At 26.9% G+C, this 25003-nt stretch overlaps 3 protein-coding genes and 1 pseudogene across 6 annotated transcripts; 2 read left to right on the top strand and 2 right to left on the bottom strand.

Annotated features, from left to right (window-relative positions):
• The first annotated feature begins 253 nt into the window (after window positions 1–253).
• Window positions 254–961, top strand: LOC112599215 (annotated as a pseudogene).
• Window positions 962–1775: 814 nt separating this feature from the next.
• Window positions 1776–5753, top strand: LOC112599127 (acylamino-acid-releasing enzyme-like). Of its 2 annotated transcripts, none has more exons than XM_025345886.1 (13): window positions 1776–2050; window positions 2118–2332; window positions 2423–2589; window positions 2652–2797; window positions 2869–3136; window positions 3529–3677; window positions 3764–3938; window positions 4019–4270; window positions 4334–4462; window positions 4542–4750; window positions 5012–5091; window positions 5193–5408; window positions 5508–5753. In XM_025345886.1, the coding sequence occupies exons 1-13, from the start codon at window positions 2042–2044 to the stop codon at window positions 5617–5619; spliced, it is 2127 nt and encodes a 708-aa protein (XP_025201671.1). In that variant the 5' UTR covers window positions 1776–2041; the 3' UTR covers window positions 5620–5753. The 2 variants fall into 2 exon arrangements, with proteins under 2 accessions (XP_025201671.1, XP_025201670.1); XM_025345885.1 differs by lacking the exon at window positions 5012–5091 and adding an exon at window positions 4895–4974.
• A 963-nt stretch (window positions 5754–6716) lies between these two features.
• Window positions 6717–17890, bottom strand: LOC112599039 (membrane-bound alkaline phosphatase-like). Of its 3 annotated transcripts, none has more exons than XM_025345743.1 (9): window positions 17679–17890; window positions 15118–15168; window positions 12922–13154; window positions 12104–12315; window positions 9942–10071; window positions 9676–9859; window positions 9195–9367; window positions 7183–7438; window positions 6717–7049 (listed from the first exon to the last, which is right to left on the bottom strand). In XM_025345743.1, exons 1-9 carry the CDS (start codon window positions 17773–17775, stop codon window positions 6856–6858), a joined length of 1530 nt encoding a protein of 509 aa, XP_025201528.1. In that variant the 5' UTR covers window positions 17776–17890; the 3' UTR covers window positions 6717–6855. The 3 variants fall into 3 exon arrangements, with proteins under 3 accessions (XP_025201528.1, XP_025201530.1, XP_025201529.1); XM_025345745.1 differs by lacking the exon at window positions 17679–17890 and adding an exon at window positions 16002–16241; XM_025345744.1 differs by lacking the exon at window positions 17679–17890 and adding an exon at window positions 15235–15410.
• Window positions 17891–21974: 4084 nt separating this feature from the next.
• LOC112598854 (protein hairy) lies at window positions 21975–24997 on the bottom strand. Its single transcript, XM_025345495.1, has 3 exons — window positions 24762–24997; window positions 23276–23371; window positions 21975–23207 (listed from the first exon to the last, which is right to left on the bottom strand). The coding sequence occupies exons 1-3, from the start codon at window positions 24861–24863 to the stop codon at window positions 22557–22559; spliced, it is 849 nt and encodes a 282-aa protein (XP_025201280.1). The 5' UTR covers window positions 24864–24997; the 3' UTR covers window positions 21975–22556.
• Window positions 24998–25003: the final 6 nt, after the last annotated feature.

The following is a 25003-nucleotide window of genomic DNA, read 5'->3' as shown; positions in this document are numbered from 1 at the left end:
CTGATGTTGGCGCAATGTTTAAAAATAAATTTTAAAATTTTTACATAATACAAAATTTTTGATTTAATACATTGTTATACATTTTTACCTAAAATATGGAGTTTATATTAGTGGTGTTGGACGGAGATGGTAAAAAAAATATAGATAATAATAGCAATAACAAAAATGAATGCAAGTTATACCTACACTAATATTAATAATAATAATTAATAAAAATAAAAAACTATAATTATATAAAATATTTTCAAGATGTATGTGTAGATATATATTAAATTCCATAATAGGGTTTGCGATAGCAGTTAAGCCTATGTGCAGTTTAGTAAATCATCTTTTTAATAGTAATCAGTATAAAGTATAATTACATCTTAACATAACAATTTTCACAAGATCATCTAGAAATTTTTTTTTCAAAAGTCAGACAATGTTTTGGAAATCATAAAAAATCCTAATGCCCTTGTATTAAACATTGCTAATGAAACAAATACCGTTGAAAAACTCCTTAAAATCTTCATTATGCTGCTAATTGTAAAACAATGGACAACATAAATTCGGAAAGTGAGTTTAAAATTCATTGAGCAAAAAGAAAAACTAAAAACTTAGAAGGAATAAAAGAAATATTAGATTTATTTCCTAGTTTAAATAATAAATTAGATGATATTATAAAGACAAAATTTTATATTATATATAAGGTTTTATTGTTAAATGTTTACCTATGGAGTTATTTAAAAAAATTGATTGTCAAACTTGTGTTAACAGCATGTTGGAAACATTCTCTGAACATAATTATAACCATAAATATTCTCACTTTATATTAGTTGATGACAAAAATAGAGGTGGATTAATTGAAAGTTCTTTAAATATAATTCAAATAATTAAATTTATAGAAAATACCTTAGTTCAATTAACTTTAAGTCTTAGTAAATTAAATACATCAGACTTACGCAAAACAAAATTACTCTAGTTGTAAAATTTGTGTATTTTGATTTTTGGTAATATTTAAAAAAAATTGAATTGTTTAAATGATAATGTTTTTAGAAAACCACAAATTAAATTTAGTAACCTTAATTTCAAAATAATACATAAAAATACGTTTACATCACTCTAGTAATTTAAAAACGATTTGTAATGTTAGTAAAAAGCGTTTATTCACTACATAAATTATTTTTAAACATCAGCATTCAGCACTAATTATATTAATAATTTCATTGTTGTTATACGTTTTATTAAAGTAAACATCTAAGTTTGTCAAATATTAGAAAAAAATTATGTAATTATAATTAAAAAAAAAAAAAATAATGTATATTGTAGTTTTTTGTTTTTTATCCAATAACAGTAATAACAAGGAAAAAATAATAATTTTGTGATTTGTCTGTACAGAGGAAGTATAAAAGTCAGTATGTAAGTATAATATACAAAATTGATAATTAATTTTATTAAAATATAAATATAATTAATATCCATGCGTTGCGTTATAAAAAAAATACCTATAAAAGTCTGTGGTTTTTTTTTCTAACCAGCAATATGGCGGATGTGTGATAAAAGCACTGTTTTTGCTTCCTTATTAAAAGTCTACCTTTTCTATGAGTATCTCATGATGTAAAATTCTATTATAAAAAAATAGTATAAAGGCACCTTATAAAGGTTTATCTATATAAATTATAAAGTACCTTATCTATTATATAAGGTCTATGGTTTCATTGCAACTCTAATCATTCTGTAATCATCTTCTTATCTACAAATTATAACATTGGTTCAAACACTTAAAAAGTTAAAACCATACTTATCATATTACTTGCTTGTATTCATTGTTCAAACTCCTCAAATTTTAAACTGCGGTTGATACTTTGACGGTTGTTTACTGTGCTGTGTGCTCAAAAATTCAAAATTCAAAACTTTAAACTTCGTATTTTCGTAAGTTTGAACTATTCGATTCTCGTCTGTCGAGGTTGTGCGTAGTTAGCGCTTAGAAGTTTATTCGGATTTATTTATTGATCAGTGAACTATTCAATTATTACGAATAAATAGAAATATATTTTTAAAAATGTCTCAAGTAAGAAATTAAAATATTACGAAAAGTCAATGTTATTAATTTCATTGTTAATTTTGTAACATTTTAGTTAGATAAAATTGTAGCAGCGTATCGTATAGCAACTCAATTTCCAGCATTACTATCTGCTAGAATACTTGATTGCTCAAAAACTTCTGTTAGTGTTCAGTCTGTTTGGGTTCAAAGGGTTTTGGAAAGACAAGCACAAACTAGGTTCAGGCAATCAGTTTTTTCAGATTTTAAGACTTATACCTCAACATCACCACCAACTGATATAACAAACGAGTATAAATTGCACATAAATCATAGTAACAATATACATAAATATATGAAAAAATAGAAAATTAAAAAATAAAATAAATTATATGCATTTAGGTTGATAAGTGCACACTCAAAATCAAACAAGTATTTTTGTGTGGTCAGAGAAGTGGAATCTGAAAAGGGAATCAAACAACAGTACTTAGAGGTATGGTCTGATTGTTCTCTGGTGAAAAATTATGATTTGAGCGCTTTAGATGTGCATGGAAAAATTTATGCTGATGGTAATTTATTATTATAGGTTAAATTTAATGTTTTTTTATGTATCATGATTATTATTTTTTAGCTGAATTTGGAACTTTAGAGTGGTCTCCCGATGAAACAAAAATTGTTTATATCGCTGAAAAAAAAGTCCCCAAGTCTGAACCGTTTTATAAACAAAAATCTAAAGCATCTGCTGATAAAGAAGGTGTTAACAATGACACTGTGCCGGTATACCTACCTGACAACAATTGTACAACTGTCTAAGATGTTTAAATCTAATTTTAATGATAAATGTGTAGGGTAAAGAATATGATTGGAGCCAAGATTGGGGTGAACAGTTGGTTGGAAAAATTACTCCGGTGTTGGTTGTGTGTGATATAAAAACAGATAGTATTAATGTTCTTCCAAATATTCCAAATGATGTTAATCCTGCAACTGCAACATGGACACCTGATGGAAAAGGAGTTGTGGCAGTTGGATATACAATCACACCTCGTAAATTGGGTCTAATTTACTGTACTAATCGTCCTAGTCATGTATTTTCTCTTACATTAAGTGGCGAATATAGTAAGTTTATATTATTTATATTTGAAAAAAAAAATGATCATTTTAATGTATAATTATTTACTTATACTGCACTGATGAATGTTATTGTTATTTATTTAATTATGTTTTATTTTATACTTCATGTCTAAAATATCTCATTTTAAATATTAAAAAAGTTTGATTGCTTTACTTATGTAAATAAATCAATAGCTGACATATATTTAGTCATGTTACTTAATAACTATAAGGTTTTATAGATAATGGAAAATAATTGAAGATTTATTATAAGTAGTAGTTGGTATGACAGTATACATTTATTTTTTCACTAAGTTAATCATTTAGAACTCTCTAAATAGGTTTTTTCAAAATTGTTATAGTTATTACTTGTTATTTTACATTATTTAATATTTCAGATGTATTGAGTTCCAATTCAAATCAATTGTCTGTGAAAAGTCCCAAATTTAATATGAGTGGCACAAAGCTTATATGGTTAGAACGCTTAGCAGATGGTCCACATCATTCATGTTTTAAATTGATGTGTTGTAATTGGTCTACAAAAGAGGTTATTTTGTTTACATTTTATTTTCCAATTCTATAAAACTTGTGTTTAATATTATGAAAAAATACAATTATTTATTATATATTTAGATTACTACGGTTGTTGACTTTGACAATAAAACACTTCTAGTCAACAATGAACAACTGTCATTCTATGGCTTGTATAATCAAGCAATACCAAGGAGAAGTTGGCTGAATGATGATAAAACTATTGTGCTAAGCACTCCTCAAGGTGGTTCGATACATACATTTGCTATTGACACTGGTAATAGTTTAACTGACTTATTAGTCAATCTATAAATTATAAAAATATTTTTGAGATTCTAAATTTTAATAATATTCCAGAATCAAAAGATATCCATTATCTTCCAATTACAAAACCATTTCATGAATGTGCTAGTGTATTAGATGTTAGCAATGATGTTTTAATTTGTTATAAATCATCTCTTAATAAACCTGGACAATTATTTGCTATCAAAATACCTTCTACACTTGAAGGGTATGACTATACTAATATTTCTATTCATGAAATTTCACCATCTCGTAGTCTACCTAATAGTGACAACTTTGTTGTTGAACATGGTTATACTTTGCATAGTAAGGCTTAAATAACTAAATAAATTATAGAGATTTGAAATAATTATTTACTTTAATTCATAGATAAACCTACTACAATTTACTATGGACCAAAAAATAGTAATTGTCCTTTGATTGTATGGCCTCACGGTGGTCCTCATTCAGGGTCTTTAGACTCGTTTATAGCTGATGCTGCATTCTTCATTCAAATAGGTAATAAAAAATTTAAATAATATTTTAATTAAATTTTTTTTTTTTTTTGTTTATAGTAACTGCTTATTAATGTTTCTAGGTTTTGCTGTATTATTTATAAATTACAGAGGATCAATAGGACTCGGTAAAGATTATGTTGAATCATTACTTGGTAACATAGGTGATGCTGATGTTAAAGATGTCTATAATGCAGTGCAATCTAATCCTTCATGGTCAAATAGAAAATTGGTGTTATTTGGTGGTTCACATGGTGGTTTTTTGGTTACTCACTTAAGTGGACAGTATCCAGTGAGTATATATTTCTACCAACATATTTAGTAGTTGTATATTTATATTGTATACTCATGAAACAATTAATATTTAATTTGACATTTCTTGTTCAAAGAAAATATCTTTCAGTTATAATTTTATATTTAAATAATATTATTTCAGTCTGCGTTTAAAGCAGTGTGTGCTCTGAATCCTGTTACAGACCTTATAACTATGTTTGGCACAACAGATATTCCTGATTGGTATGTTATTTATAGCATGTTGCTTGTTTTATTTTAGAATATATTTAAAGCTGTATCAACGAGAAATCCTTGTATTGATTTACTGTCACTTTTTATTACTTCTGATATACCAGATTGGTAAGAATATTTTTTATCAACTGGCATTTTTACAATTTCATTTGCTACACACTTCTAACTTTTAAAAAAGAAAGCAATTATTTATTATTACATTTTTGCAGGGATATTACTGAAGCTGGCTATAATTTCTCTGAAGTAGATAGTTTGGCAAATTCCAAAGAAATTTTAATGAAATTAGCAGATTGTTCGCCATGTAAAAATGCTCACAAAGTTCAAGCTCCTACACTTTTATTGCTTGGTGAAAAAGACTTACGCGTTCCCTCTTCTCAAGGTCTGGCATATTATCATCTTCTTAAGAAGCACGGTGTTACAGCAAGGTAAATATTTTATTCTAGTATAAGTACAGTAGTACTTTCTACTGTTTAGTTAAAATTGTATTTAGCTCTAGTTTATCATAATTTTTTTTTTTATTGTAGAGTATTGATGTACAATGATTGCCATCCATTAAGTACTGTTTCCGCAGATATGGATAGTTCAATAAACACTGCTCTATGGTTTAAAAAGTATTTAGGTGATGATTCTGAGTAATCAATCTTAAGTATTATATAATGGCTATAAATATATATTATCTACGGGTTCACATTATATCCATTTATATATTTCTCAATCAGTAGCAAAATTAAAGCACTTAATTATTTTAATGTATAATTTTTAATATTTAGATGGAAATTATATTTAATTCAAATTTATATTAATAAATATAAATTTATTATTTGTAGTTAAAGTGGTATATTTATTTTTGAAATTATTTTCTTAGATAGCTTACTAATTCATAGTATATAATAAATTATTAAGGCGTGGATTTTAATGCACTAAAAATACTTAAAATTAATTTTTTCATTATTTGATTCATTATAATTTTGATTAACCTAACCTCACACCCTAATAAATATAAATATGTAACTTGTGCTAATTTTTGTAAACAGTTAAACAGTAGACGCCGCTTATAAAACTCACTTTGGGACCAGCACAAAGTGAGTTTTAGAACCGAATGAATCTTATAGGCAAAGTGGAAAAAAAAAATTAATTACGTATTTATAAATTTTATTTTACTACATATTTTGCTTTGATTTTAATACATTAACACATATTACATATTACATACTTTATTATTGAATAAATTTAATAATCCCGATAAAAAAAAACTAAAATTATAATCGTTATAATTATCGTTGCGATAAATGTGAACTTTTATCTGCGATAAAAATTATTATATGTTATATATAAGGTACCAACAGAAACTAGAAATAATCAACATGAATATTATTTCATTTTTCAAAACCAATTTATTTCTAAATTATAACCAAAAAAGTTTATTTTCTACTATTTATTTTACGAAATTTGAGTCTTATAACCGAAGTGTTGAGTCTTAAAACCGATTTTTTTTTTTATGTATTTGGATACGTCCGGACCGTTCCAGACGATTTTGAGTCTAATAAGCGACTGAACCTTATATTCGTGAGTCTTATAAGCGGCGTCTACTGTATTGCATTATTATTAGTAATAATTAAATTTTGTAAGTAGTTCCCTATCTAATTTTTTATTATCATTGATAAAAAGGTCAATACAAATAAATAATACATTACGTTAAGCTATAAAGTAATATTTTAATGATAATTATCAGCTTAAAATGAGCACAAATATGTACAAAAATTAAAAAAAACATCACAGTAACGGGTAACGGTAATGTACAAAATCATGCTTATATTAATACCTATTGTAAAATGCAGAATATCGCTTATAATAATTCATAGGGATACATTATCATCTATCTGAGCACTTTCCTCTGCTGGGACCTATGCACGACGCGTATGACATGATAAGAGGCAGTACGTTCTGTTCGAAGCTCCCGACAAACAGATGAGCCCACGGTCCTCGAGCCCACACGGCCACGTCTTCACCGCCGTGTGTTTCCAGGGACAATGGTACCAACGATGGGTATAGATCGAATTTATTACCTACATAGTTTGAATATGTTGAGTGGCAAGAGAAAAAAAACATGTCTGTTATTCGTATTGGATAAAAAGCGCGGGGCACTTATGCATATATTATATCGGCTGCGGATTGCGTCGACATTAAATTTTCACTTACCGTATTTGGACGGCTGTTTTTGGTATTTGTGGAACTTGGCTGACGGCCCGTTGGCGTAACTCAAAATCGAATAACTTTCGTCGCCACGTTCCACCCGCTCAACGATCTTGTCAACCCTGGATGGATATCCATTTATAGTCATCGTGTGCGAATGGTCTGATGTAACCACTACCAAAGTGTCTTTTGGGTCGGTGACAGTGTCGGCTACATCCACAGCCCGAGAAAAAGCAATCGTCTCGCTTAATGCCATGTGTGCCTAATAGTAGGTACACCGTTTAGATAGTGTTGTATTTTTGTTTCAAACTACTCAGATACCTAGTATTCTTTTTTATTTTAGAAGTTTGAGCAAATACACAGATCGACAGAGATAATAAAAACAATGAATAGTTTAACGTGATACATGTATACAAATAAAACTTCTTCGTACAATGTATAACGTATAAAGCTGAAATAATGCATTGTTTTATACAGGGTAATATTAAAATCTATCTGTCTAATTTTGAAAGTATTATTTTCTGTGTTTCTGGTAGGAAATCTTTCGAAGGTTATAGGCTATTTTGTATCCCAGAATTTTACTCCTAAATGTTGGCTCACTCGTAAATTTCGTTTCAGCTCAATAAAATTTAATATTTTTTTTTATACAGAGTGATTATTTTAACAAACAACACTTATTATTTTATATGAGTGTTTTTTGATAAAATAATCATTTAATATATAGGGTTGCCATTAGTTTAGGGGGACCATATTTAAAAATAGGATAAAAATAATAATTATAATGTTTTTAAATTATTAAAGATTAAAATTTAAGCACACAAAAACATTATTTTGAAAAACATAAAATAATATAATTTAATTTAAATTAATACTTTTTAAAATTTATTTTATTCATGTAGGTATCTTACTTAAAAAAAAAAAAATGTAGATTGTAGTAACGAGACTAATGTAATACAAACATTTCAAAATATGTGTGATTGTCGATAAGATGACGCCTGTGCATGAGACAGTGCTAAAAAATTTTTCTAGGGGTGTGAAGTAGGGGTAAGAAAATGTTGTACATGGGCTGGGTTTTGAGTAGTAGCATTATAGATTGCTATAACTTATAAGTTATTATATCATATTTTATCATCAATAAATCTAAATTAAATTAATAAAATATTTATTTATAAATAAAAAAATAATAATATAATAATAATAAACATTTTATAAAGAAGAAGCTGCGATCGGTCGCGCTTGTTGGTAAATATAATACTATATTATACGTACGGTTTATGTCATCAACAACTATGTGATTCAGCAATAATTATGGTAAAAATAAGAATCTAAAATACTACTGAAAAGTATAGATTCTTATATTTTATTCAATAATGTCAAACAAAAATATCGTGAAAAATGATTTATTTTAATTTAAAAAGTTAAAAATGAATAGTGGGCAAGTCAAAAAACGTGTTTAATACGGGATAGACTTTAAAATACAAGATAAAGAGCGTCCTGAAAGAAAAATTATCAATACAACAGGACATAAAGCTGAAATAAAGGATAATTCTATATAAAACAGGACGTATGGTCACCCTACATAAGTTATCTACGGAAACAAAATAGTTATCATGGTTGGATATAAATATATGATTTTGTTTTCATAAAAAAAATAATGTTATAAAAATTATATGTTGTTTGTTCTTGGGTATAACCATATAGGCACACTTAAACGTGTTTACGTACCTAGTGGTTAGTACTTACCTATATTTTACTAACAACATGAAAAAAAGCGTCAATCAACGTACAGCTTTTAAAATTTAATTCTTGCGAATTGTGATTATTTACGATCTTATTTTTATTATTATTCTATTTTATCTTGCGTTTCACTTTTGCAAAATAAAACCGACCAGAGTCGGCTAATATAGCGTTATAGTAATTTATAATAAGCTAAGACAGGTTAGGTTAGACGTTATAAATACTGTGTGTTTTGGACAAACATATCTACTTTACACGCGTGAAATTTCGAATGTGCTTACCAAATTCTGATGATGTGCGTGATCGATTCTGCCACCCTCTACGAACAATACGTATCCGTTTTTGTTCTTCCGCAATACTTCGATAGCCGCCATAGTCATTTCGCTAAGTGATGGCTCGTCTCTTTCAATTTCTTTGGTGCCCGTGTAAGACATATGGCTCATGGAGAATAGACCTTAAATTATTATTATTCAATTACAATAATTCATGTTGAATTGGTAACAGTGTAATTCAAATGATAAAATATGCATATCGATATTTATATAGTGCAGTCTACATCTTTTAAATTGTTGTTTTAAAAATAAACAAGGAGAAAATGAGATTGAAAAAAAATAAAAGTATGTAATAGTCAATTTTAAAATTTTATGCATCCTAAATTTTGTAAAAATAATGAATGTGTTACTATTGAGTTAACATTTAATGTGTAATAAACGTACAATATATATATTATGTATGCATGTACTATATATATTTATTAGTCACCCAACAGTTTATCCACGTTTTTTAGATTCACATCCGACAGTTCCGTTTTGTTTTTCACATATTCGTACATTCGGTGGTTCTTCATCATGTGCATTTTCCACTCGGCGATCAAGTCTCGGCCATCCTCTCGATTACCGTTCATATTTGTCGGTAAGAATTCTTGTCGACCTCCACCCAAGATTACCTAAAAATTGTTTCAGACATTATTATAACTGAAAATATCGGAAAATCCTCATTCCGACTAAAAAATCGTTTTGTCTTTGTACATCTAACTCAATTCCGGGAGATTGAGTGATCAACTGTTGAGCAATATCCAAACAATCGTCAGGTGCGCTACTTTCCCAACCTCTGTTCGCTGAATGAGCGTAACCGCCAGCCGGCGACGCGTGCGTTACTCTAAAGACGACAAAACAATAGATATCGTGAATGAAGGGTACTAAATCTAAACCAAAATAATTATCATTAAGTCTTTATATCGTCCATCCGGAAAAAATTATCAAACAATCATGCATAAATGTATATATACACAGAGTGATTCACCGTATAAGCGTGTTCATCTCCATTTTTTTTTTTAGTAATTGATTTACTTAAATTTAGATTTTTTTAAATGTTAAGTACTTCTACGTATACACTATAAAGATCACATTTTTAGATGTTTAAATTACTAATATAATTTAAGAAGCGTCCTGCGGCAATATAAACTTATTTTTAAATGTCAACCAATTTTTATTAATTCAGTAGGTAACTACAAGTTTGAATTAAGATTTAGAATCATAAAGTTTTTTAAAATAAATTATTTCATTAACATTTTTGCATGGAAAAGGGAAAATTCTAATTTGAAAAAAGTCAGTAAGTACACAGAATGCTTATAAATTGTATATTTGTAAAATTTAAGTAAATATTTAAAAGTAAAGTCCTCATAAAATATATTAGATACTTAAAAATTATAAATATCATAATTTTACTAAAGGAAAAATGGGGATTACCATGTTTGGTGGATTACTAAATATGCTGCCTTAGGGTTTAACAGTAAATAGCGGATGTTTATAATATATAAACCGTATTAAGTTACTCATCAGACTACTGACAAAGTCTTTGGGTAGTGTTTTCTTTAAATTTTTAAGTAATATTGAAAAAACGGTCATATCTATAATTTCTAACTTACTGTTATCTAACAAAATATGGTATTTTTAGTAGGTATAATATTATACTTAAATAGCAATTTAATGTATAATGTACCTGTATCAGGTTTAAATTTGTTTTTTTCGCTTCTCCGACTTAAAAAAAGTAAGCTAATTAAATAAAATCCAGAAATTGCAAAATCAGATAGCTTCTGGTAATAATTATATTCGATATAAGTATTATATAGTACACGTGGGGGTCGTGGAGCGTGTATATACGCACTATAATATAAACCCATTCATTATTATGTTGTATTGTTGGAGTATTATTAAATAATAAACATTTATATAGATGTATCTTGAATGGGTCAATAATAAAGAGTTTATATAATATTATCTCATTAATGGACCGCTAATATATAATATAATAAAGGTAATATAATAATAATAATAATAATAATAATAATAATAATAACACGTGTAATAACCTTATATTGCTTATAATAGTACTAATAACAGAGTAGACCGCATAATTATAGTAATAATTGTATTTTTCGTCTGGTGGGTGGTCTTATACCTGGTTCTATAGTCAAAAAAATGTTCATTCCACCTTTATTTTAAAATTTAGTCATCTTGAAACTGGACTGAGTCTTGCACTAGCAAAAAGAAATGCAATTAAATAAGGAGAATGTAAAAAAAAAATATTAATGAATAATTAAATTAAAATGTATTTTTATTTGCTTCAAAAACGTTTGTTATAACTTAATGAGCTCAAATATTATTTTATTAGTAAAAAAACTATAATCTACACGACTTATACAGTTAACATTTAAAAAAATATTTATTGATTTATGAAAATGTATCTAAACTTTTTACCATCATGATTTATTGACAATTACGTATTATGTTATATATGTATATCACAACTATTAATAGATTTATAATAACATAGTTTCTATTGGTATTACTATAGTCATATGTTATATACTTGTAGTTCACTGGGCCTAAACATTTTTACATTAGTATGCGCTATTAAATTGATATAAAACTTAATGTCCTTAAAAAAGTACTTAAATTTTTACATTACAAATATTTTATAAAACTCTAAACAGTTAAGCCTCAGAGTAAATGTTCTTAGATAAACTAACTAAATTAATTTGATGTGGCTTTATTGTTAAACGTTTTTCGATTCTGCTCATAGAATCCAATTATATGTATACTTAATACTTTTACGTCTTACGCATGCATGTACATAATGAGATATAGCACGAGTTCTTACATAGAACATAGACAACAGATTTACTCACCTCGTAGTAGTGACGATCCCAGTTGACTTGCCAGCCATCTGAGCCCATCGCAATATCGAATCGACTTGGTTTTTGGAATCTAACGACGCTTTGCAATCGTTTTCTCTGACGGCGCCCGATACGCCTAACGTGCCAGAGTTCGCCTTGACACCGGTCATGTAAGCAGTCGACGAGCATGCCGAATCGGCTACTTGTTTGTCGACACAATATGTCTGTATTTACACACATACATACACACACACATGGATTTATGGAAAAACAGAAATGTACACATGTAAAATATATTATGTTAAAAATCTTCAGATGGAAGTCCATCACAACAGGTATGACACATAATCTATATCGTACAAGTGAAATGTATATTAAATGATTTCGGCATTCTATATTGTTAATATTATATATTTGTTTGTTGGATGTCGACTAAATCCACGAATAAGTTAATCGTTAGTAGGTACATTCGGCATAGATGTATACGATCGCAGGGTCTTATTATTTTTATTTAGCTTTATTAGCTATCGACACTATGAACTCAATAGAATACAGCGTTATGATGAAACATAGTTTGGTATCCAGAAATTTTCATGTAATTAAGGTCAAAGACTTGTAGTTTTAGGCTTGATTTCGTGTCCAAAAAAGACTCTTCTCCCGCATGTTTTACGTATATAATCATAATATCGCCTTTAATGCCAATGACTCGTGTCCTCAACATTTGTGCTACCACTATATTCACACCTTTTTATTCCCTCGGGGGTTCGAGCGTAAACGAACGAATAATAATACACATAGTACATAATATAATATATAATATTATACCATACCCTGACCAATCCAGTGTACGGAAAGTTTTCAAACGTCAACGAAGCATTGCCGTCAGGGAACGCTTTGCCGGATAACTGTTCCATGTGTACTCTGGCCGCGGTCACCGTTGCTATAGACATACCGTCGCCTAAGAAAAACACTATGTTCTTTGCCCGACCGACGATCGGGTTCTCTAGGTGTTTGAGCCGACGCCCCAGGTCGGACATGCCTCGGTTCATCCAAAAGTTTGCATCTACATAGGTTATAAATGTGTTACGAATTGAGTAAAATAATTATTAATCATTGAAGGAATATAATATGTACGAGTATACCAGTATACCTTTATACATATTAGTGAATTTAAGTGATATAAAATTTATTTTTTACTAATAGATACTACAATAAAACTTAATATGTGTACATATTGTATACCTATTACTTATATTATTTGTGTATTGTGAATTGTGATATGATATGATGTGATGTGATATTCATTAATAACCTTATAGGCTAAACCAGAGATTTTTACTAGATTGGGCCACTTTTCCTGATCAATTTACACACGTACTTATAAATTGTGGGCAAGAGGGGGTAAAAATTCTTAATATTTTTTTTTTTTTTAAACTTATTTGTGTATTTGCATACACTTTTATGCATTTGTGTTAAGTATCTATATGATTGTTTTGTTTCAAAATAAAATTAATAATATATACATATAACATATGAGTACTTACAATTTAATAATTTTCTCTGTTTTAAGTCAGAAATCAAACTTCTTTGATTCAACATATTACTTACAAGTTGTTATATTTTTATAGTATTCTATATTTCTATACTTAAAAATCGTTTAAGTTTAAAAATTACTAAAATTCGAATAATGAAATATAATTTTTATAGAGTTATATAATGAATACATTTTAATATTATTGAAGTAAAGAGAAATATTTTAAAACGATCAAAAAATATTTATAAAACTAAACGACGATCATATGGAATCATTTAAAAAAAAAAAATTTGATTGCTTTATCGATGTTAATATTTTATTCCATGGTCTATTCATAACATATATGGAAACATCAAATTGCTAGACGTCCCTGTATCATATAGAGGTACAAAGCTTGGTTTTAACATGTATACCTTGGTACTTGTACCATTATAACCAAGACCATTTAAGTTGAGTAAAAGCGATAACAAAATAAAAATAAATACTATATTCAGAATTTTAGATATTTCTGAATCATCTGATAATAATTTCAGCTAAATTATAATTGATTATTGTTGTACTAAGAAATAAATCATAATATTTATTTTGAATAGTTTTTTTGATTTTCAAATACATTATTTTATATTATATATGATATTATTGTGCATTATTATTTTTTATAAAATATTACATGTTATTATGTCCATTTATTATTATATATATACTCGTATTATATACATTAATACAGGACGCGATTCATCAAGGCCAAGGCCCAGTTGTCCCATCGCGTAGTTCCACATATGAATACCCTATACTTAGTAAGTACCTCTCTTATATAGATATCTTCAAAGAGCATCGTTTCTGTTTTTAAATAGACAAATTTTATGAAACGATTTAAAAAACAAAATTAAAAATGTACATGCAATAATATGCTGTATCATTAATTTTCATTGAGTTTAAGTTGCATAGGGATGGCCGTAAGAAGTGTATGGGTTATATTATTATAATATTATTTTTAAACGAAATGTATAAAATTAATTTAAATATAACATAATATAATACATACTTAAATAATAATAATAATAATATTTTATTATATTTATATGAGCTTCTATAAACATACAAACGACTAGACCAGTTCTAGTCTTTTATTTGATTAAAGACATACGTTTTACTGCATAAACATTGTATGTTTGAAATTATGATCCTTAGTAGACGTTTATATAATTGATGTGTTAATAAACGTAACATTATATTTACAGCGAAACACAGCTGTAAAAGCATAACTGTGTAAGTGTAGTCTAATTGTCTAACGTCTAAGTATATAACTTATGACTTATTGAATAATGTCCCTGTGGCCTGCAGCAGTATAGGTATTAATTCATAAAAATATTTTTAATTTATATGCTTGTATAGTTACTGACATAATATTGTAATTTATAAGATAATCATGACTAGGATCATTAAAATTTTTAATAGTTATAAAGTGGTCTTTTGGAGTATTTATACTTACCGTATTCTCGTGTCTGTTGTAAAGGTCGTCCCTTGTCCGCAAAATAATCATCTGGAAAATCAAATAGAACCAATTGATGCGAAACGCCCATCAATGCCGATGTGGGTAGCTACCTACCTATATGGCTATGTCGTAATCTTATGCCAATCGATATGTAACGATTGACCCCTAATGCAGTCATGGGTGCAAAATCATAGGCGATATTATAGAACCGTATCAAGAAATGTAAATGACTACCGATTTTGACGACCTTGCTGCTGTCAAAATGTGATAATCACACGGGAAATGGAATTAAGGGGAACCCACTAATCACTATAGGTATGTTTCGAGTTCAAAGAACTTCAGTGTACACTATTTAATATATTGTATAGTTAAATACTTAAATTTTCAGTAATATTAACAATTGTACTATTCACTAAAAATTTTTATTTCCTGAAATTAAAAAGATTTTTTTTTTAGATTTTATTTGTATAAATACTTTTAATATTAATACCAATATTACCGAATTCAATACTATACTATTTTATATTTATTAAAATTTTTATAATTTTCCGAAATTTGATGAAGTGAATAATATTATTTATTATTGTTTTTAGAGATTCATTTTTACAAATTTCAGGGAACAAGTTATGAATATCTAAAACGTATTTAGATGAGTAAAAATTAAAATTACCATTTTATATAAATAGTAAAACTATTATGTTTAATAATTATAATGACTCTATCTTACGAATGTGCACCATAGAAAATGTGTGTTCTGTAGTTCCAATTTTGTGTCATTCGGTTTAATAATATAGAGTGAATTGACTTATTATCAAACTTAAAGGTGAAAATATTATCTGTTTTTTCTTACAGGAATTTTTAAAATATAATAGTTTACTTACTTTAATACTCACATCTTGCTTAACAATTTAAATATTGGCAAATGATAAATGCTCATGAGAATACATAGATGATATTCTTACTTTTAAGTATGTAATAGGTTAATTCTCTCAGTCAATTAAGCTAACGACATAGCATTAAGATTGTTGAACGTTAATTTTGGTGTATTATGCGTTAGTAAGATGGGAGACAACACACGTTCAGAGTACGACTTAGTCCTTTTAATAAATATGTGAACAATTCATAAATTATCTAAAAATTGTAATGTGATACTTTTAAGTTATAAATTAAAACTGAAAATAGTTTATGATTTATCTAAAACCCAGACAAAAAACGATTAGATATAAAATACCATATTACATCATGCCATATAGAACTTATCAACAGTGTGAAAACTAAGTGGTATTATTATTAATTTAATATAAATGAAAATGTGACATTCAATCACGATAGCTTATTATAAAAATAATTAATTTAATAAGCATGCATAGTGCATAGACACATCGTACATAATATTTATAATTTCAAAAATAAATAAATATTTAATTTTATTTATAGCAAAATAATAATCTATACTACTGTATTTTTGAATTTTTAAACGATATATTAATGTGAAATGTGTACAATGTAATATATTGAACTTAAATATGAATGGAACTCGATATGAATATGATAATTCTTGAGATTCAAATATATATAGTAAAACAGATAATATAACGTCATTGAACGATAAAATAAAACATTATCACATGCGTGTAAACACACTAAAATATTAAATATTTCCTCTTAAATTAAAATAAGTGTGTGCTCTAAAAATCTCTTAAAAGACCTCACAAGAGTTATGTTTCTTAAACTAAATTTTTAATTTTGAACAAAATATTTTAAAAGTTGACATTTAAGAAATAATAAGAACAAGTTTGTTCTCCCTTAACTGAAATGGCGCAGGAGAGTTTTTATAGAAAACATTTGTACATTTTCCTTACAAAAATATTTATAGCAAAATATTATATACTTATAATAATATATCGTATGGCTGTATTCTTTAAAAAATTCTACAAATTTAAGAACAGTGAAGAAAATGTAATTATGTAATTTGCAATACCAGCAAAGAATAAAAAAAAAATAAATAAATAAATAAATAAATATGTAGGTAAATAAAGATAAGTTTAGATTTGTCTATAACGATGTGATAAAATCGGAATTTGAATTCCTGCGTGTGTATAATATAATAATATTATAGAATTATCTACTGTAATAATATACACATGTATATGTATTTTTTAAACTTATTTTTAACCATTTAAGTAAATATTATGTTATGGCATTGTATAGCTATTGTATTAATATAAAAATGGAGAATCTACATATTTACATAATATCCATGTTTCACACATATACATATATATACATGTAAATATATATTTAATATGTAATATGAATGACTAGTTGAAAATTATAATAAATATTTAAAATAACACACTTGTATTGATTGCTTATAGATAATAAGTAAAAGAGAGGTAAGGTGTAACTCAGTTATTTATTGATGCCAAAAAGACTATAGAACATCAGTACTATCCAATAATTGTAAAACTATTAAAGGAATTTTAATATGAACGAGGAAATCTTCAGTAATATTAACAATAGATAGCTATAATTTTTTTCAAATAAATAAAACTTACCGAACGATGACTTAGGTTTTGCATATGGTTTCGATCGAACAATCGTGTCTTTGGCGTAAACAAAAATGATTAATAACATAAAGCGAGAGGAAATCATGTTAACGTCTTTACGAAGACTTACGACAATTTCTTGTAACTAAACTGTCTGGCGTGTCCGGTGTAAGCCGAATGACTGGGAAAACTCAAAACAGTATCGTACGTTCATACCATGTTGTCATATTATCTGCAAATAGTAAACGGTTGTGAATGTATAATCGAAGGATTCAGATGTAAAATTGGATACAAGGACTAGTTCACTGGTTTTATAATATTATAATAATGCATTTTTTTTTTTTCATAGCAATATTATTATAATTATTATTTTGTGGGTATTAATTAATAATTTCAATATAATTATTAATTTTACATTAAAATTTGTGTTGCTAGGTTAATAATTCTGTTTTAGTAACTTATACAAACCACATTTGTTACAATAATCATTTACCTACAAATATTTTTCATGGTGATTAATTTCGCATATAGCTCAGTTATTATGAAAATTATTTAACTGAAGGGTTTATAGCGTTGAAGTGTTTTGATTAAGTAAGTAATTAAAAGAAAATATGTTTTATGGTTATTATTATAATTATATTAAAAATATTATAAGTATTTACAAAATTTCAACTTTTTAGAATTAGATACATACCTATTATAGATTAATAATTACTTACTATACAACGAAATTTTCAAACTATTTATATTAAGTTGGTTTATATGTACAATGAACTCATTCATGTGATTATTCTATGATGGGGCGTTACCATATCGGTAAATGTTGATTTATAAACTTTGTATAAGTTAATAAAATTTTTAATTTATTGTAATTATATAATATAATACTTGATAGTTGTTGTTTTTATTTTTTGTAAATATAGTTAAATTAACCGCACGTATTGTAAAATAAATTATTAATAACTAGAAAATAAAAATAGTAGGTGAGAGTCAATTAAAGGTGGGAAACTAAGTACTATATGTAGATGTAGGACAAGGGTGGTCCCCTCTTCTCCATATAGTCGAGTGAAGAGATAGAGCTATAGAAGAAGAATAATATCATTAAAATATTTAAGTGAAATATCATTGTATATAATGTATTATATAGACTGACAAACTATTCGGAATAATTATTTTTACACGATGATTTATCATCACGCCACTTAAAATCTAAAGGTATTTGAATACTTTGCTCGACAACTCAAGTACTTTATAAGACTGGTTATACCTTATTGACAGTACTACGCTATGCATATAAATAACGTATTGATATACATTTTATAGTTATCAGAACATAACAATACAGACGAATTCTTTAAAATCATATTATATTATATAGGAGCGTAGTTCATTTGGACGAATCGGACATAAGACTTAAATATGTATTGTTTTGTAGAGCAAATATAAACTGATTCCAAAATTATTTTTTTTTGCTGTAAACTCGATAATATATAACAAACGGGGCATAATTTAATCTGAAAATAATAAATAACGTACTATATCTAATGGTAACCAATTCGTTATTAACGAAAGTAAAATATATTTAAATATTGAGACAAATGATTTGATTTTTGTATTGGAATTTTGAAACAATGTTTCATTAGTGTTTAAACAACGTGGAACACCTACAGTTAGTTTGGAAAATTTTAAATATTCTAAAGTAAATCGTACGTTAGCTTTAGATGAAATAAAGTGGCGATGTATAAACTGCAAATATGAAAGTGTATTAAAAAAAGTTTGGAATAAGTAATAATATTATAGATAAAAATGGCGATCATGACCACGAACCTATAAGTGGTGAAATACCTGCACCAGGTCAAATAAAATTTTTTGTAGTGCAGTAAATAATGTACCTGATGCGCAACATCTACAACTTACAAGTAAGTGATATTCAATATACTAAGATAAATATGTACAACGCGAGAAGAAAGTCAATTCCTGTTCTACCAAAATCAATCAATCAAGTACATGAGGTATTAGAAAGTATGGAATAGTTACAAATATAAATATACATTTTTATTAATTAATGAAATGATGGACAAAAAACAATAATCATTTTTAGCTGCAATAAAAATTTAAGAATGCTTTGCACATCAAAATATACGTTGACGGAACTATCTTATACTATGCCAAGTTTATTAAATAAATGTTTACAATATATGATCATATAAACTCGGTCATTACATACCGCTTTTATTTTTTGTTTATTAGCCGGAAAAACTATAGATATATATATATTTCATTTTTAAAACATATTTGTGAAAAATGTAGGGCTATGTATTAGTAATTTTGAAAAAGCCAACTATCGGGCTTGTAATTTTGTTTGGCCAAACATTAAAAAATATGGATTCCAATTCCACATAATACTAGCTTGCAGGTGTAGGTATATACAACAATCTTCAAGCGTGCCATGTAGTAGTTCGTTTATGATATGGTTGATGGCATACTATGCAGAGAGGCTAGTCAAGGTTGAAGTAAGAGGCAATTTAAGAGTTGCCTCCCCAAATGACTGAACACTCCTCGGGTAAATAGTAGAATGGGAACATAGGTTGGCTTGAGATGTAACTTTTTAGTTATTTGTATGTTATATATTGTGTGTATTAGTGTATATATAAATTGTATTTATCAATACATGATGGCAGTAGAGGAGTAGTATATATTTCAAACAGAGCCTTCTCTGCTGTCAATTAAATAGGAAAAAAAGAAGGTAGGTATGTACTTACAACAAAATGGATTAAATATAAATTACAAAACATAAAATTCGGAAATAAGCATACGTATAGTTGATTAATTGTTATGGATTAGTGTTTTTAGAACCGAAAATTGTTTTAGACTTTTTTACTTTAAACCTAATGGAATTAAAACCGGATGATAATCGAGTTACTAAATTCGTAGGTTATTTATTCAATAAATATTTAATACATACATAGATGAAGTGCTATAATTTTACCTGATGTGTTGGTCAGTGCATCAGTTGAAACGTATTAACAACAATACATGCCAATTATTTCATGCGAATTTTAATTAAAATTTTAATTCAATTCATCCTAATTATATATTCTGTTATTTTTCAAAATTAAAAGAAGTACAAACAGAAATATGCATTAAAATAAACATGCTAAATGCATCATTTAAATTTTAAAATTCAAAAACTTAAAAAAGGAATTTTTAGAAATAACATTTAAAAAATATAAAAATAAAGAAATATTGGTGATAGAATACGATAAACTCATGGCTTTTTACTTAAAATATAGATTTTATTTAAATTATTATACTACAATTTCACATTTATATAACGAACTCCATACTATAAATAATAATATGAAAATAAAATTAAAACATAATAATTTTTAGAGGATAGTAAGAACTAAGAATCGCCTCTTTGTGGTGTCTTCTAGGTGATATACTAAATGGATCTATTCGAGCCGAATTTACAATCACTTGTTATGTACCTACCGTTTGAATGAATATTAATTAATTAACGGAGGGCTGTATGTCAATATCGTTTGCAAGGTAAAAACTATAGACTTTAGCAGTCTATAGGATCATTATAAATCAGTATTGGAACACTTTAAAAAAAAGTTTGTTGGGTTCGTTATAATTAAGTTGTCAATTACGACGCAATGCTTTCCATTATTATCAATTTAATATACATTATTAAATTTAATTAAACTAACTAAAATTTAGTAAAACATAGTAAATATCCATAACATGACATTCAAAATTATTAATTAAATATTGTCATACTATAGTATAGTTACAATGGTATAATGTTAAACGTACCTTAGTTTATTATACTTGAATAAATGGTTTATTTTATTTATTAAAGCATTTGGCGCCCTTTATATGTATTGATAATGGATGACGGGTGTTAATATTTCATCTTAATAATCAGAATGAAAAAATGTGCACGTTTTTCTCATTTAATAACATAATTGTATTACTTAAACATCAAGTAAATACTTACAATATATTTCATATAATTGAATAACACAATATTAAAATAAAGTAACATGTAAAAAACAGGTAAGCCCATTAAGTTACAATCAAATGGAAGACAATGCAATTATTGTTGAATAGGTACTTTTTTAAATTTATGATTTATAATACATAATACGATATTACAATCATACATAATTTAACAAAAACAAATAGATTATGCATTTTAAGTAATTTAACTTAAAATCTTTACACTTTTATAAATATATTACATTCTTATTATTAAAATTTTAAGCTAATTATTTAATCTATGTATAAGATGATATAAATAAATACAAGTTGAATGAACATTTAATATAATTGATAAATAAATCACATGTAACTATAGGTACAAGGTAGGTATGTAAAGAAAATTGAACATAAAAAATAAAAATATAATTATTATAATATGTATTAATCATGTACGATAATTGGATAAGAATTAACCGTTAACATTGATAATATATGTTGCACTAATGCCCGGCAATTTTAATATTTGATCTTGAATTTATATTAATATAATATTTGCACGAACCCTGTTTTGTTTTAATAACTTGCTAAATAGAGGTACCAACTGTTATACAATTTAGCGTTAAATTTAATCCTAACAAAATAATATTAATTGTTTACTGGATTTTTCAAATTATGATGTAAAAACAAAAATATAAATGTTAGCTGTTTTATGAAATAGTTATGCGCTACCAGCCTTTTACTTCTAATAAACAATTTCCACGATTTCGAATGTATGGCACAAAGAAATATTTCAATGTAAGTAAATGAATACAAATAATATGCATACACATTTTGAATTTAAAAATAAAAACACTTAATTAATGAGAGTATCCTGTTAAACCAGAAAATAAATTATTACTACCACGGTCGCCAGGGCTGTTCTAGATCTGACTGTTCGTCGTCTCGTCTGTGTTTGGTAACCAATGCAAGGGGAAGTTCTGGTTGACTGTATGTATCTGTACTATCAGTGCTACCCATTGAATAGCACGATAAAGGTCTATCAGGCATAGGCGACTCAGTATCAGATGAATCAGATTGAGTGGATGGTGGTGTTGGTGCAATCATAGAAAGGGGCGGTGGTGGTGATGTTTCAGTAGATCTAGAAGGCAAAACTAGAGCAATATCACCATTGGAAAGTCTTGTAGGAACTAATTGAACTCCACAAGCTGAACCAGTGGTACCCAATAATATAGCGTTCTGGTTAGAGTCCAGGTGTAGTTGTAGATTTGATTTTTCTGGAGGTGTAGGGAGAATTTTGGGATTGTTATTACTACTTTCTTTATTGAAGTATGTATTCAAGTGCTGCATGAGACGTTTACGAACATGGGGTTCAAGCCCAGGGAATCGGTTTACTTCATTTGTACACTCTGTAAATCCGGCTTTGAATTTATTGGCTACTGTAGACTCTGTGGCAGCAGTTAAAGCTACATTATGCCTTTGCATAGATTCCAAGTGTTTTACAGTCATTTCCAATATATCTGCTTTTTCCAATTTCGAATGTCTAGCTGGCTATAAAATAAAATACAATTAACAATTTAATATATATACATACATATTTTTTTCTTATTTATACTTACATCTTTTTTAGTCGCATCTAAGATCAAAGTCTTTAATTCGTTTAAACAGTTATTTATTCTTGCTCTTCTTTTCTTTTCCATTATTGGTTTGTTGCTCTAAAAAATAAATAGTTACTATAAGTTTATTTTCATTTAATCAATGGCTATTTTGAATGGTTATATTTAGAATTTGATAAAAGACATATTGAACCCTGTATCATTCGGTTAAGAAAAAAGAGTAAAAATATGTTTGTTATTTCTTAATATGCATAAATAAAATTCAATTCTAAGTGTTGATTGCGATATACAAGTGTACTGTAACCACAAAACGAATGGCACGTATGTATAAGAAGCTGCCTATACCTATCTAATTTTTACGTTACAAAAAATAAAATATGAAAATCAAAACTTATATTTCTTATAACAGTAGTGATTTAATATTTATTTACATTTACTTATTTCACCCAAATAACCTAGTCACCCTCAAATAATTTGATAAGTCATGTTATTAAATTTAATATTAATTAAAATTAAATTCAGTAAATATTTTTAATTTCAAATAATATGTTAATAAACTATTAAGTATTTACATTTTACATAATTTTAAATTGTGATTTTTTACATTAACATAAATATAAAATCCACACATTAATTTTAAAAAAATATTAATAATGTAGATATTACTTTATTTTTATGCAATAAATTAATATAAAATACAGTGACTTTTTAAGTTTTTCTTTGAATTTGAGACCGTTTCATTATTTAAATATTGTATAAGGTATGACATAGATCCTTTGAGTATTAGATTTAATTCAAATTTATATAATTCATTGCCTACCATTGAAAATATTATATCAATTATTGTAAAAAAAAAAAGGCGTTTATAGTTTATAACCACATAGTAAAACATATCGTATAAATATAAAAAAATTAAAATAAAAAAGTCATGAAATAAAATAGTGATGTAATTTTAATTGAAACATAATTTAATAATAAAAAAAAAATGTGTTTTGAAAAACAATTTTCTTTATACTAAAGTAATAATTACGATTGACTATAATAATTATTATTGTTGTTGTAACCAATTAAAATTATTAGTAGCTAGGTATTATTACTTTTATTAATATTGCTATTATTGGCTATTATTCGAATATCTCATAATATTAATTATATTGACAGATTCGCAGTTAATTGTAGTAAAATCGCATAATATTTATCGCATATTCGCATTCGTCGTCTTGAGAATACATTTATTTTTTTTTTTTAATACTTAACTACTATGACCAATTTATAAGTCTTAAAAATATTTAAAATTCAATATTATTCTAAACAACTTTATCGTCTCCCAAGTAGAAAAAAAACCGTATTTTTTTTTTTTTATACACAACAACCGATATAAGTGATATAACCCATCACTGTGACATAACGGTTTATTTATGAAATGTATTTAACACGACGTGTTCATAATTATTTTTATAATTTCCATATTTTGAACCATTCAACTCACCCGACGATTGTTTTCGTTTATTTTCTTTTGGCTGCACGCGTCGGTGGCCAAAGGAGAGCGCTGCGACTGCAGCGGATCGTCGTCCGCCACTCCGGAAGTCATGGTTTTTTTTTTTTTTTATTATTATTACTAATATTATTACTATTATTATTATTGTCTTTAAAAAACTCGGTATCTGTGATGCGCACAGACGACGACGACGACGACGAGAAATATTATAAATAATAACAATAAAAAAGCCG

This window comes from Melanaphis sacchari, unplaced genomic scaffold (genome assembly GCF_002803265.2).
Source record: "Melanaphis sacchari strain LSU unplaced genomic scaffold, SCAv2.0 Contig4_pilon_pilon, whole genome shotgun sequence".
Classification (NCBI taxonomy): Eukaryota; Metazoa; Arthropoda; class Insecta; order Hemiptera; family Aphididae; genus Melanaphis; species Melanaphis sacchari.
The sequence above is the reverse complement of the archived record's forward strand: the minus strand, read 5'-3'. Positions and strand labels throughout refer to the sequence as shown.